Source organism: Notolepis coatsorum (assembly GCF_963971535.1).
Source record: "Notolepis coatsorum genome assembly, chromosome: 14".
NCBI classification, from domain to species: domain Eukaryota; kingdom Metazoa; phylum Chordata; class Actinopteri; order Aulopiformes; family Paralepididae; genus Notolepis; species Notolepis coatsorum.
The window spans coordinates 7,992,056-8,007,802 of NC_140178.1; the positions used below are offsets into that span (position 1 = coordinate 7,992,056).

Below are 15,747 nucleotides of genomic sequence, written 5' to 3' on the forward strand. Positions count from 1 at the left end.
AGGGGAGAATGGGGAAGGGGAGGGGGAGGGGGAGGGGGAGGGGGAGGGGGAGGGGAGGGGGAGGGGGAGGGAGGGGAGCCACGGGGGGTTTAGAGTTAGAGTTAGCTTGCCGGATATTTGACACTCGCGCTCATACACCCACTGACCAGAGGCGGAGAGCTGCCATGTTGCTTGGCAACAGGTTGACCGCGTAAGCGCTGCCGTGGCCGCATGCCTCCAGCGCTGCGAGCGCTTATTAATCTGATCCTCGGTCTGTTTGTTATTTTTACCCATGTGGAGATAAGTGGGAGTATCTGTTGAGCCGCTGACCCCGCCGGGCGTGTCGTGACTTTAGTGAGTGAGGAGAGCGCTGGTGGAGGAGAAGAGAGGAGGAGGAGGAGGGGAGGGGGAGAGGGGAGGAGAGGAGAGGAGAGGAGGAGGAGGAGGGGAGGGGGAGTGGGGAGGAGAGGAGAGGAGGAGGAGGAGGGGAGGGGGAGAGGGGAGGAGAGGAGAGGAGGAGGAGGGGAGGGGAGGGGAGGGGAGGGGAGAGGAGAGGAGAGGAGAGGAGAGGAGAGGAGAGGAGAGGAGAGGAGAGGAGAGGAGAGGAGGAGGGGAGGAGAGGAGAGGAGAGGAGAGGAGGAGGGGGGAGAGGAGAGGAGAGGAGAGGAGGAGGGGGGAGAGGAGAGGAGAGGAGGGGAGAGGAGGGGAGGAGGGGAGGAGAGGAGGAGGGGAGGAGAGGAGAAGGAGAGAGGGGGGAGGAGAGGAGGGGAGGAGGGGGAGGAGGAGAGGAGAGAGGAGGGGAGGAGGAGACTAGGAGAGGATAGAGGAGAGGAGAGTAGAGGAGAGAGGAGGGGAGGAGGAGAATAGGAGAGGAGAAAGGAGAGGAGAGGAGAGGGGAGAGGAGAAAAGAGGAGAGGAGGGGGGAGGAGAGGAGAGGAGAGAGGGGGAGGAGAATGGGAGAGGAGAGGAGAGGAGAGGAGAGAGGAGAGGAGAGGAGAGGAGAGAGAAAGGGAGGAGGAGAATAGGAGAGGAGAGGAAGAGGAGAGGAGATGAGAGGAGAGAGGAGGAGGAGGGGAGGAGGAGGAGAGGAGGAGAGGAGGTGGAGGAGACATGAGGAAGAGGAGAGTAGAGGAAGAGAAGAGGGGAAGAGGAGGAGGAGAGGACATGAGGAAGGGGAGAGTAGATCAAGAGAAGAGAAGAAAGGACGAGGAGGAGGATGAGGAGAGGACATGAGGAAGAGGAGAGTAGAGAAAGAGAAGAGAGGGGAGGAAGAGGAGAGGGAGAGGACATGAGGAAGAGGAGAGTAGAGCAAGAGAAGAGAAGAGAGGAAGAAGAGGAGGGAGAGAGGACATGAGGAAGAGGAGAGGATAAAGAGCCAGAGCAGAGTGGTCTTATTTCACCCCCTGCTGCTCTCCACATGAGTCTGTCAATAGAAACAGGAGATGAGGAGGAGGAGGAGGAGGAGGAGGAGGAGGAGGAGGAGGAGGAGGAAGAGGAGGAGGAGGAGGAAGGCCGAGGGGAGAAGCTGTTTGTTTTGGGAGCGGAGCCGTACAACTGATGGTCGGTTTATTTAGTTTGGAGGGAGAACGTGGGGCGATACGAGAGAGGAGGTGGAGACAGAGAGAGAAACCAACGCACAGTATAGTGTTTTCAGAACCGTCAGTGCCTCTGGCAGACATCTCTGTTCCGACGTGATGTGGTGCGTTACAGGGATTGTGACCGTTACTGTGCGTTACAGGGATTCTGACCGTTACGTTACAGGGAGCTGACTGTTACTGTACGTTACATAGAGCTGCATCTGACTGTTACTGTACGTTACATAGAGCTGCATCTGACTGTTACTGTACGTTACATAGAGCTGCTTCTGACTGTTACTGTTACTGGTCTCTTACCAGAGGATGAGGGGGTCTATTATAACCAACGCTTTAAAAAGAGATCTTTTATTTTTAGATTATTAACTCTTTGGAATAACCTGCCTCAAAACCTCTGCTGCATTTACAGTAGATTCACTTTTTAAAATAATCTTAAATTGTTTTTAACACTGTAAAGTATTTTGTTTCGTTTTTTTTTGTTTTCTGTTTCTGTGCTTGCATGTAATTTTAGCCATCTTAATAGTTAGTTTCATTATGCATTAGTGTGTTGAGTACTGACTTTTAATCATTTTGTTTTGCAATAATAATTGTTTTTGTATGTTTTTTTTTGTGTGGACCCCAGGAAGACTAGCTGGTTGCCATGGCACCAGCTAATGGGGATCCGTAATCAAATCAAAATCAAAATCTTACCAGAGGATGAGGTGGTCTCCCGGTCGCTCTCGCCCTCCTTGGCCTCCTCGGTGGCGCCCCCCGAAGGCCCGGGACAGCTGGCGCTGCTGGGGGGGCGTGGCTGTCTCCCTCGCCGCCGAGACCGCTGGGATTTACGCACGTTCACATCCGCAAACTCTTTAGCCCCTTTCTGCTTTCAGAGGAAACAGAGAGACACAGAGGCGAGGAAACTCTATGAAAGAAGGAAGGGTCATCTCGTCACCGTGTAGCGCGCAAACGCACATTGGTGCCAAGACGTTGATGCCAGTTATATTGAAGCCTGTATTAAAATAAAGAAATACACCAGCTATCTGAGGAAATAATACATAAACCGATATATCAAACGTTAGCTAGTTAACAAGGCGACAAATCGCTGATGATTCTGACATCCCAGGTAATAACCTGTTTAAATGACCCGTGTGTGAATCCCATTAAATCCCATTCAACTCGATGCCGGCCAAACGTAACGTTTCCGAACCAATGTGCGTTCACGACCCTACACATGATGTGACGTGATGACCCTTCCTTCTTTTATTAGGTTCCTTGCATAGAGGCGGGAAGGTGTATGGAAAGCTGCACTGTGGATTTGGGAGGGAAATCTCAACTGCAGAAAGGTCTAAACAACGCTAGCATGGCACTCACAGAGACACCTAGAGGCCAAGGCATGTAAGTGCAGGTCTCCCCCATCCAGGTAGCGTCTATGCTTTCCACAACAAATTCGTGTTTCCGCGTTCGAGTTTTGCGCTCTGATTGGCCACGCGCATTTCTGGTCATGTGACATGTGCGCCAATCGTGGGACGGCAAGTTCTGCGCCTATTTCCGGGGAACAGCCTGCAAACTACCGTCTAACGCCTAGTTTATCACTGGTTAAGCTTAGGCGACTCTTTCGCAGTTGGTTAAGGTTAGAGTTTGGAATCAGGGCAGGCGTTCTATCGCCCTGCTCTAAGACAAACTCTAACCTTAACCAACCTCGAAAGAGCGCCTAAGCTTAACCATCCAAAAACTTGCGGTCCCACGATTGGGCGTACATGTCACATGACCAGAAACGCGCGTGGCCAATCAGAGACGCGGAAACACGAATTTGTTGTGGAAAGTATTCAGGCATCCAGGTAAAGTGAGCACAGTACTGAGCTAAACAACCTGCAGTACAGCAACAGACTAACCACAGCCAGTGGTATATATATATATATATATTTATTCTTACCGTATATATATATATATCCACATCTGTCTGTACATACCTGCATATAATCCTTTTTACATATCTGTAGATACTATATCTATATCTGTACATATCCCTTACCTACAAAAAATTGTGCATCAGCGGAGGGTGGCTAAGTGGCGCAGTGGGCAAGACGCTCGCCACTAACGCAGGAGACGCTGGGTTCGAGCCCAGCTCTCGGCGTTGCTACCAGCTTGGCTGGTCGTTCATACTAACACAATTGGCAGCGTTAGGGGTGCGAAAGCTGGTGGGTGGGGATTGGACGTTGTGGACAGCGACTCCTACAGGTCGGTTGGTGCGCCTGTACAGCAGAATCAGGAAGTAACGGGGGCAGCGTGAGCCTCCAGACGCGTTACTCCTCGCCACTGAGAGCTCGCGCTGTTCAGGTGAAAAGATGCGACTGGCTGCCTCCTCGTGTACCGGAGGGGACACGTGATGCAAGGCTTCGTCCACACTGCAGTCGACCGGTGGGAGGCATAGTCTAGCAACGTTCGAGACAGGGGAGGGGAGAATTGAAGGGAGAATTGGCGAGGCGAAATTGGGATGGGAGAAAAAAATTTAAAAACAATGAGAAAAAGTGGATAAAAAAAAATAAAAAGAGTGCATCAGCCCTTTTCATTTGAACAGCATAGCTATTATGCATAGCACCACTGTCACCCCCAATATGGGTTGAATCCTAGGAATCCATAGGAATCCATCCTATGATTGCTTGCTGGCCCCTGGCTTTATATGTAATGCTACGCCAGCTGCATATCAGAGACAGTCTACATGTCATCTATCATGTCTCTATGATAGATGGCTAGATTAGTAGAGCTTTATACATTACATCTGGGGAACAGCAAGGCATTCGCACTAAACCTCACCTATTGTTTATTCTTACTTATTGTGCCTATATGTATGGAATTGCTGATAAACTGTGTCTTGTTTTGTAAGCTTGTTGCAGGGTTGCCACAGACATTGCAAAATGAAATTCAAGGTCTTTCAAGTACTTTCCTAAGCACTATTTTTCATTTTAAAACTAAAGGACATTTAAAAGGATACAATTCACTTTTAAATGCTGTTTTTTATCGGAAGAAAATCGGATCCAATATGTATGGCTTAAAACCAATTTCCGACAATTAGTTATACTTTAAATTTAAAAAAAAATTACATTTCTTCATTCAGAACAATTTTATCATGGATGAACAAAACGTTCAATGCGAATGGTTGATTTGAATTTCAAGGACTTTTTAAGCACCTTGTTAAAAAAATTGGCTGTTTTCAAGGAATTCCAGGCCTTGGCTTTTTTTGGGTAAAAAATCAAGCACTTTAAGCACTCCAAGGACCTTGTGCGAACCCTGTTGTTGATACTCTAAATTAGGTTAACCTCTGCGCCTCACGGGTTAAAATAAATCTTGGAAATGAAATGAAATGAAACATTAGCTACACAACGTTAACGTTAGCCACATTAGCTTTACAGCTAACGCTATAGCTAAAGCCCAACTGCACCGGTAATTATACAAAGCATGAGTCCCAACGGAGCCCCGAGCGCTCGACGAGGAGGACTGGACGACGACAAAGTGGGAAAACTAACATCGCTGTACGAGAAGCACATCACTCAACGTTTACATCAACGCTTCAACCTTCTGCCACGGTGGTGTTGTCGTCTAGAGTAGACTGTACCTCCTCCTGGCAAAACCCTTCTTCTAAACGGTAAACGGTGCATTTATTTATAGCAGCTTTCCTCCAAAGCGCTTTACAATTTTGTTTCTCACATATCACCCGTTCACTCACACATTCACACACCGACGGCGGAGGCGACCAATGCGAGGAGGCGCCAACCTGCTCATCGGGAGCAGTGAGGGGTTAAAGGAAAACTCCAACATTTTGGGAAATTAGCGTCTTCCTACTCCTACTGCATGCACAGAGAAGAAAAAGGTATGCATCTTAACACTCCAACATTTTGGGAACCCTGGAGTTAGACAAGAAGATACGTACCCTTTTTCTTCTCTGTGCATGCAGTAGGAGTAGGAAGACGTGCACCGTTAGCCTAGCTTAGCGTCAGTCACTGGAAGTAGGTTCCTCCATTAGCCTAGTTCCCAACGTCTTCCTACTCCTACTGCACGCACAGAGAAGAAAAAAGGTACGTATCTTATTGTCTAACTCCAGGCAGGGTAGATGGCAAATAAGCTAATTTCCCAAAATGTTGGAGTGTTCCTTTAAGACTGTGAGTCTTGCTCAAGGGAATCGAACCGGGAACCTCCGGATTACCAGATGACTGCTCTACCTCCCGAGCCACTGTCGCCCTCTGATCCTTTGGAGTTGATGTCTGACGTGGTTGCCAGTGTATTTATCTTTCCAACCACCGTCCTTTTTGGGTGATTCCTCTTTGCCAAGTGGAACACAGTTGAATGAGATGTAACGTTATTGTTGTGAAGGGCCAGATTAAACCGAATATATATATTTATTATATATATATATTTAATTGTATTTGTATATTCTCTAATATTCCCTGATATCCCTTGTATATTCCTTGTACAATATGCATTGAATATCCATTCTAGCCTACTGAACATCCCATAATAGTCTCCATTCTACTATTGGTCGAGACCTTGGTGCCAGGCTGCCATACCCCCCAGACCCAGTTCAAACGTACCGCTCAACATGTACGAACAAGTCCTAGTTCCGCGTAGGAATCTGGCTACCGCATCACTAACGGTACTATTTGTTCATAGTGCGTATATATACTGCGCTACTAAAGTAGGATTTTCTTTTCAGTCCAGTTTCTTACCCTCCAATAGAGTGACAGACGTAAAGCCTCCCCGCGACGCCACGTGTGGGAGTAAGGCCAAGTTCGGCCTACCATCGGTATTGAGACATCGTGTATATTAATATTTGAATAGTCATATTTGGCACTATATCGTCGAGTTGGACGTAGTCTATTAAGCTAATAATAGTCTGTTAATATATAGTGCTTCGTGCGGTGAGAATACTACCGTAGTCAGCACCCCATCGTTTCGGGCAGAGAACTGGCTGCTTATCCAGGATGATCGACCCCATGTGAGATTGCATCTGAGGAGCCCCAGAGCCGACGAGCGAGTGGACCTGCATACCGGATTATTCTACCGACGACAGCCCGCCTTCCCAGGCACGGATTATGCTTTGTATACAGTGATTATTCTATGGATAAAGACCCCCGACACTGCCGTGTGTTGGAACCCCCCCCCCCCTGGAGAGGACGCAAGGTGAGGAGACGCTCTGCAAGACGAGGTCGCTTCACGTCTCTCCCCCGTGGACCGGAGAGAGCCGGCTCACAGAGAGTCCAACTGCTTTCATCCGTGGTCCAAGGATCGCTGGCGCACCGAGCTGCACTACTGTGGGTTCACCCAGGATACCCTTGGCCGGACGAGGCAGCCAGACTCTACCCCCCCCCCCTCCTACTCCTGTTGTCTTACAAGCGACCGGATTAACCCCCCTAGTGTATCCAGTCTTATAATCATTAAAGTATCATTGCTGTTATTCCTTAAATATTCCAGGTTGTATATTTACCGCCTGCGCCACCAGAGATTGGACATTCTCTATTGATATACCAACGAATACTCTTTGCCATAAAAGTGCATACTATTTCAATTCATAAATGTAATTAAGTGATTAAGTGCTTGCTCTACACACCATTGCTGTGTAGGAATAAATACCTACTTCGACTTCGTACATTTGTGTTGGATCCGTTTCATCTACGTGAGAGTGTTTATCATAATATATTTATGCAGAGTACTGGGTGGCCGAATATAAAGTACAAAGGTAGTGGTAGTAAGTATCATATCTAGTAATAGTCAGGGAATTGTACCCCTCAGTTACAATTGGTCCTTCGAGCCGGAGGGTAATTAGTGTAATATTAATATAGTGTTATTAATATTGAAATGGCCTATGATGAACACTCCACGAAACGATCCTCCTAACCAACGCCCGCAGCGCGAACGACGGCTCCCTCAGTACTTAGAGGCTTACGCTGTCAGTCAACAACCTAGTCTTCTACTAACAGTAAACGCGGTAAAACTAGAAAGTAAAAGTATGTCTAACCCCAACGCCCAGACTACCCCGACCATAGAGGCCCCTACGGGTTCTAATGTAACTGACCAAGTTCACGGTGGGGACCGGTGGGAACCTGACATGACTTCACACCCCGCCAGTACTGAAGAAGTAGTCCCCGATGAGTCCCGGGAGGAATACAACGCTACCGAGAGAGAACTCGGCACGGAAGAAGACGGGGAGAGCACCGTGGAGATAGAGCTCCAAGGCTCCGCAAGGAGTACCCCGAGGGAAGGCTCCCCTATACAACCGCCTTCTCCCAGCGAGGCAGAGAGGACCCTACAGCAGGCCTTCCTCATCAGCCTGAACGCCGCTGCTGAACGCGACCGACTGCAGATCCAGCAGCGGAGCGAAGAAGAGCATATACGTCTAGAAATAAGACGCATTCAGAGGGAAGAGAATGTGGCCCGAGACCGAGCAGACAGCCAGCGAGCAGCTGCTGGTGCTCTACGGGACGCAGAGCGCGACAGACAGCAAGCGCAACTAATAGAACAGCTGATCAGACGGACAACACCCCCTCCCTCCGCCAGAGGCTCCAGGAACTCGTCTAGACACACCTCCAGGGCGGCATCCCCTAGCCGAGTAAACAACCCTGAACTTGACCAACAGACGAGGTCTATACCCCCCACAGACCACCTCCCCCCACCGGTCCAAGCGAGACCTAGCAACCGGGAAGGAGCAGCATATCCTGTGGAGAGGCTAAACCAGAGACTACAAGCACTGGATGACCTAACTGAAGACGAAGAGGAAGAGGAGGAGAACCACGCCCGACGACAGCACAGTACTCTACCGGACCAGGAGGTCCGGTACAGCCAAGGCTATACTCCCGCGGAGCTGCGCTACAGACCCCCGACTCTATACACGGGTGAGCACGACGCACGACCCGCACCGAGGAACAGCACCTGGACAAGCGGGCCATGGTACACTGCCGGTACCAGCCCATACCAAGGAGCGGGAGGAGACTCGCCTAGGAGGCCTCTCCCCCAACGCTCGCCGATGTATCCACAGTCAGCGTCATACATTGGCACGCCTATGGTACCCGACTTCACCCAAGAGAACCGGGCCCAGTATACAGAACTCCGCATGTGTCTGGAGACCATGTTGGTGGATGTATTGGATGAACGCCATAAATACGCCATCCTACTGAAGCACTTAAAGGTACCCCGCGCACATAATATAGCGCTCGCCTACGCGACTTCCACCACCCCATACACAGCAGCGCTGGTAGCATTGGACCAGAGGTATGGGCGCATATGGGATTACGTGATCCAGGAGATCCGACACATCGACCGCTTACCCCCAGCAATAGACAATCGAGCACTGGACGACCTGTCCATCAGAGTGCAGTCCCTGGTAGGGATGTTGGGAGCGCAGAGAGAGAAGGGGAGGCATGAACTTTACGCCAACTCAAATGTGGAAAGGATCTTGGAGAAGCTGCCGCCCGCTCGACAGGAGCGTTTTAGGCGGCAGAGAGACCACCGAGACCCGAATGGCCCCGAACCGAACCTCCTCGATCTAGCAGACTTCCTGGCGAGAGAAGTCAGCAGCCTACGGCTAGATACATTCGGACGGAGCACCCCTGGCTCCAGAGAAGGAACCAGACGACTAAATGATGGAAGAAGATCGGTGACTGTGATGCACCAATCGGAGTCAGTACCGAGCAGCAGGAGCCACAGTACCCCCTCCAGAACGGAGAAGTGGAAGATAGTGTGCCCCTACTGTGAGAAAGAACACTGGCTAGCGCAATGTGACTCCTTCCCCAAGCTGAACGCGGAGGAAGCAAGTCAATGGATAAAGTCCAACAAGCGCTGTTTTCGCTGTGCGCGCTCACACATGGCAGCCGAATGCCGCTTAAAGAAAAGGTGCACCAAGTGCGATGGAGCCCATCTGGACATACTTCACGACAGTAACAGACGGCGCCCTTCACCCGCACCATCCAGCAGCAAAGCGAGCGTCATGTACATCGATCCCGCCAGCAGCAGTGGAGCCCGAGTACTCCTAAAAGTAGTGCGTGTGACACTAAGCTACCAGAATAAAGTCCTGGACACTTACGCCGTCCTCGATGACGGGTCCGAGAAGACCCTTCTGCTCGCCTCCGCTGCGGCCCAGCTAGGGCTGCGGGGAAGCGAAACCCAAATGACAATTCGGACAATAAGACGAGATTTGAAGACGATAAAGGGCGAGAATGTCTCATTCTCTATCGCAGCAAGCGGCCAGCCTGAGCGACGGTACCAGATTACAGACGCTTTCACCAGCCAAGAAATAGGACTGTCGCGGTACACATACCCCGTCGCCAAGCTGATGGAGAAATATGCACATCTGCGCAAGTTACCGATCCCGCTCATAGACAATGCTATGCCGACCCTGTTGATAGGCTCCGACCATGCAGACCTCATTGTCCCGATAGACCGGGTTCATACCGGACCCCGAGGCTGTCCTGCAGCAGTCGAGACCCGTTTGGGATGGACTCTCCAAGGCCCGCTCGCCAAATCTCTCAACCGAAGTACAGCCACTAGATGTCTCCACTCCCGAGTCACAGAGGGAGAAACCGCACTCCTGCAACACGTAGAGCGGCTATGGACCTTGGAACAAATGCCCTTTAAGAACGGAAAGAAAGACATTCGCTCTAAAGATGACATTTACGCCATTCACCTCCTCGAGACAGGGACCAAGAGAGTCCCGGTCAACGGCGTGTTGAGATACGCCACGCCACTCCTGCGGCGAGAAGGAATGCCTACTTTCCACGCCAAGACAGACGCCACAGAACGGTACCTGCTGAACACGGAGCGGCGCTTAGCCAAGAACCCCGCCCAAGAGAGTGTATACCGCGCTGAGATTGAGAAGCTCATCACAGCGGGACACGTCACAAAGATGGACATTAAAGAGGCTGACCAGACCACTGAATCGTGGTACGTGCCTCACCACAAGGTCCATCACAACGGTAAAGACCGCATAGTATTTAACTGCAGCTACCAGATCGGATCCCAAAATCTGAATAAAGAGTTACTGCCCGGTCCCACACTCGGCCCCTCCCTACTCGGCGTTCTACTCCGCTTCCGCCAGGAAAAGGTGGCCATCAGCGGGGACATTAAAGGAATGTTCCTGTAGGTGAGATTAGTAGAGGAGGACAAGCCCCTGTTACGGTTCCTATGGAGAGAGAAGCCAGGAGATGAGCACCCAGCCATCTACCAATGGGAAGTCCTCCCCTTCGGAACGACGTGCAGCCCCTGCTGTGCTACATTTGCACTACAGAAACATGTAGCAGAGGACCCAGCAGCGGACGAAGAGGTCCGACACAGCGTAAAGAACAGCTTCTACGTAGACAACTGTCTACAAAGCCTTTCAACCCAGGAAGAAGCCGAGGCTCTCCTGATTAAACTCCGCGCCTCATTGATCAAAGGCGGCTTTGATCTCAGGCAGTGGGCCAGCAGCGATCCGCAAGTACTGCGCAGCCTCTCCTCCGAGGACAAGGCAGCCAGCAGCGAGACCTGGATGGCTACAATCCCGGGAGAAGCCCAGGAGATGACCCTGGGATTGGTGTGGCGATTCAAAACAGATTCGCTTCACTACAGACACAAGCCCCTGACTACGGAGCAGGGAAGGCCGGCGGCGGCGCCGACCACCAGACGGAGTGTGTACACAACACTCGCCCGACAATATGACCCGCTAGGATGTATTTTACCGTACACCACCAGGGCAAAAGTGATTGTACGAGCATTGTGGGACAAGGACCAGGGCTGGGACGACCCCATTCCCGCACACCTTGCATCCACCTGGAGAGAGTGGGAGATGGAGCTCCACTCACTCCCAGGCGTTAATATGCGCCGAAGCTACTTCCCACCCACGGTGAGGCCAGAGACATGTAAAATGGACTTACACGTCTTCAGTGACGCCTCAGAGGTCGCATACGGATCAGTAGCCTACTTGCGGGCCCAAGAAGAGGGGGGAGAGATCTACACAGCATGTGTCCTCGCCCGCTCGAGAATAGCCCCACGCAAGCAACAATCTATCCCACGCCTAGAGCTCTGCGCAGCCCTAGCCGGAGCGCACCTAGCCACGCTCATCCAACGTGAGCTCACCATACCGGTGTCTAGAACAATCCTGTGGTCAGATTCCACGACAGTACTCGCCTGGATCAAATCGGACTCATGCAAGTACAAAGTCTTCGTGGGAGTCAGAGTCACCGAGATTCAAGACTTAACCGAAGAGTTAACCGGAGAAACAGAGTGGCGCTACGTTGATACAAAACAGAACCCAGCTGACGTCATCACCCGGGGAATGCCCCTAGATGACCTCACCCGTCGCAATGTCTACAGTGACGGCCCAGCATTCCTAAAGCTCCCGGAAGGAGAGTGGCCCACGCCTATCCCGAGGGAAGCCAGTCAGGAGGAGGCTGAGAATAAGAAGCCTGTGTTCTGTGGATTGAGCACTGTTATCTCCACAGACCCCAACATAGATGATTGCACTACCATAGAGAGTGCACAACAAGGGACAAACTTCAAAGGCGGCGAAAGAGAGCTGAGAGAGAGCTTCCAAGCTATGGGCCCAGAACTTAAGACCCACCTCGCTCCAGCACAGATTGACTTCCAATTCAACCCCCCAAACGCACCCCACTTCGGTGGTACTTGGGAACGGGAAGTGCGTTCCATAAAGACAGCCCTGTACGCAGTACTTGGGGCCCAGACTGTGGCGGAAGAAGTCATAATGACAGTCCTCACGGAGATTGAGGGAGTATTGAACTCTAAGCCCCTCGGCTACGTCTCCAGCGATGTGGCGGATATCGACCCAGTTACCCCCAACACACTCCTGATGGGGCGGCTAGATCCCGCGTTACCCCAGACAATGTACCGGCCTGAAGAAGCGAACGGCCGACGAATGTGGAGGTACAGCCAAGTATTAGCCGACAAGTTTTGGAGCAGTTTCCTACTGCACTACCTACCGTCTCTACAGACCCGCCAGAAGTGGGTAAAGGAGAGAGACAATTTGACAGAAGGAACAGTCGTCATGATTATTGATCAATCACTGCCCAGAGCTATGTGGCCGGCCGGCCGCGTAAGCAAAGTGATCACCGGTGCCGACGGCAAGGTCCGAGCAGCTGAAGTGCTTGTCCAGGGTCGCACTTACACCCGTCCCGTGGCGAGGCTCATAGAACTGCCCCGACTCCCAGACACAATCGATGATGACCATGACCCTATAACCCTATGACTTTGTGAAGTTGACTGACCCCTACAGCAAACCCCTATGTGTAAATAGACAACGCGATTAATCTGTCTCTGCTTAACTGATTAGGTCTGGGACCAATCAGGGGGTGGCTGTTGTGAAGGGCCAGATTAAACCGAATATATATATATATATATTTAATTGTATTTGTATATTCTCTAATATTCCCTGATATCCCTTGTATATTCCTTGTACAATATGCATTGAATATCCATTCTAGCCTACTGAACATCCCATAATAGTCTCCATTCTACTATTGGTCGAGACCTTGGTGCCAGGCTGCCATACCCCCCAGACCCAGTTCAAACGTACCGCTCAACATGTACGAACAAGTCCTAGTTCCGCGTAGAATCTGGCTACCGCACCACTAACGGTACTATTTGTTCATAGTGCGTATATATACTGCGCTACTAAAGTAGGATTTTCTTTTCAGTCCAGTTTCTTACCCTCCAATAGAGTGACAGACGTAAAGCCTCCCGCGACGCCACGTGTGGGAGTAAGGCCAAGTTCGGCCTACCATCGGTATTGAGACATCGTGTATATTAATATTTGAATAGTCATATTTGGCACTATATCGTCGAGTTGGACGTAGTCTATTAAGCTAATAATAGTCTGTTAATATATAGTGCTTCGTGCGGTGAGAATACTACCGTAGTCAGCACCCCATCGTTTCGGGCAGAGAACTGGCTGCTTATCCAGGATGATCGACCCCATGTGAGATTGCATCTGAGGAGCCCCAGAGCCGACGAGCGAGTGGACCTGCATACCGGATTATTCTACCGACGACAGCCCGCCTTCCCAGGCACGGATTATGCTTTGTATACAGTGATTATTCTATGGATAAAGACCCCCGACACTGCCGTGTGTTGGAACCCCCCCCCCTGGAGAGGACGCAAGGTGAGGAGACGCTCTGCAAGACGAGGTCGCTTCACGTCTCTCCCCCGTGGACCGGAGAGAGCCGGCTCACAGAGAGTCCAACTGCTTTCATCCGTGGTCCAAGGATCGCTGGCGCACCGAGCTGCACTACTGTGGGTTCACCCAGGATACCCTTGGCCGGACGAGGCAGCCAGACTCTACCCCCCCCCCCCCCCTCCTACTCCTGTTGTCTTACAAGCGACCGGATTAACCCCCCTAGTGTATCCAGTCTTATAATCATTAAAGTATCATTGCTGTTATTCCTTAAATATTCCAGGTTGTATATTTACCGCCTGCGCCACCAGAGATTGGACATTCTCTATTGATATACCAACGAATACTCTTTGCCATAAAAGTGCATACTATTTCAATTCATAAATGTAATTAAGTGATTAAGTGCTTGCTCTACACACCATTGCTGTGTAGGAATAAATACCTACTTCGACTTCGTACATTTGTGTTGGATCCGTTTCATCTACGTGAGAGTGTTTGTCATAATATATTTATGCCGAGTACTGGGTGGCCGAATATAAAGTACAAAGGTAGTGGTAGTAAGTATCATATCTAGTAATACAGTCAGGGAATTGTACCCCTCAGTTACAGTTATCTTACATTTACATTTCATTTACATTTACATTTCCACATCTAAAGTGTTGGGCTGCTTGCTCAGACCCCAGGGGGTCAGAGAGCCCAGGACGCCCGCGCAGACAGGAACACAATCACACAGGCACATACACACTCACACACACACACACGCATGCACGCACGCACGCACGCACGCACGCACGCACGCACACACACACACACACACACAATCACACTCACACACACACTGAGACTCACACTCACACACACACACGCCTCACACACAAACACACACACACACACACACACGCACTCACACACACACACACACACACACACACCACACACACACACACACACACACACACACACACACACACACACACACACGCGCACACACACACACACACACACACACACACACACACACACACACACACACACACACACACACACACACACACACACACACACACACACACACACACACACACACACTCACACACACACACACACAAAAGGGAGTGATACAGTACTTCCTCACTAGTGGTCGACCAATATATCGGCCGATATCAGCGTTTTTTAAGATATCAATATTGGCCGATATCTGCGTTTTTTTTTAAGATATCAATATTGGCCGATATCAAATTTTCGACACCGGCACGCCGACATTACTATCTTTCATGTGAAAACGATGGAGATCTCCAGGAAGCCATGGACACAAGTCGCTGCATGCTAGCTCACGATGGGGCTAAATAGGCTCCAAAGTCACAAAATACTGCAATATTTTATATCCAAAGATTAGCGATAGTTTGTTATTTAAAGGTATGTGGACAATTTAAAGGTAGAATCCGTAATGTAGTCTCATCGCACCCTCACAAAAAAAACATAGAGATGCAGGAGCAGACTGTTGTGGAAATAAGGACACCGATCATCACCTGCTCTGGGAGTGCCCATCCGTTCTCCCTCTGCGGACACAAGTACATGGAAAAGGTATTAGAAGTAGAAACACCATTAATGTATGTATGATGTATCTGGGGGAAATATATGTCAATGGCATCGGCCTTTGAAAAACCCATATCAGTCGACCACTAGTCTAGACTCAAACATTATAATATTGGGCTTATTCCGTGAGATTGTATGTGGCTGAGTTTTCAGACCTCACTGCAAACGATGGAAGATCTTACCGAGTTTACCTTTAAGGCTGTGATCACACGGGATGCCTTTTTGAACGAGCCTGCGCCCATTTTCCAGGGTTTAGGGATGCTCGATATTGGCTTTTTTACCGATACCGATATACCGATATTGTCCAACTCTTAATTTCCGATACCGATATCAACCGATACCGATATATGCAGGGTTTCCCCCCCAAAAAACGGAATAATTTCAGGTAATTAACATTACTTATTACATGGCGTTTTAACATTCGCCGAAATGCTTGTTTGTGATTGGTCAATA

The 15,747-nt window shown here is 50.1% G+C and overlaps 1 protein-coding gene across 1 annotated transcript in view; it reads right to left on the reverse strand.

The window, feature by feature from the left end:
- ezh1 (enhancer of zeste 1 polycomb repressive complex 2 subunit) overlaps positions 1-15,747 on the reverse strand; it is a 112,315-nt gene that overhangs the window by 57,487 nt on the left and 39,081 nt on the right. Inside the window, 2 exon segments of the mRNA XM_084328348.1 lie at positions 2,262-2,433; positions 15,228-15,257. Coding sequence (XP_084184474.1) covers positions 2,262-2,433; positions 15,228-15,257 — 202 coding nt within the window.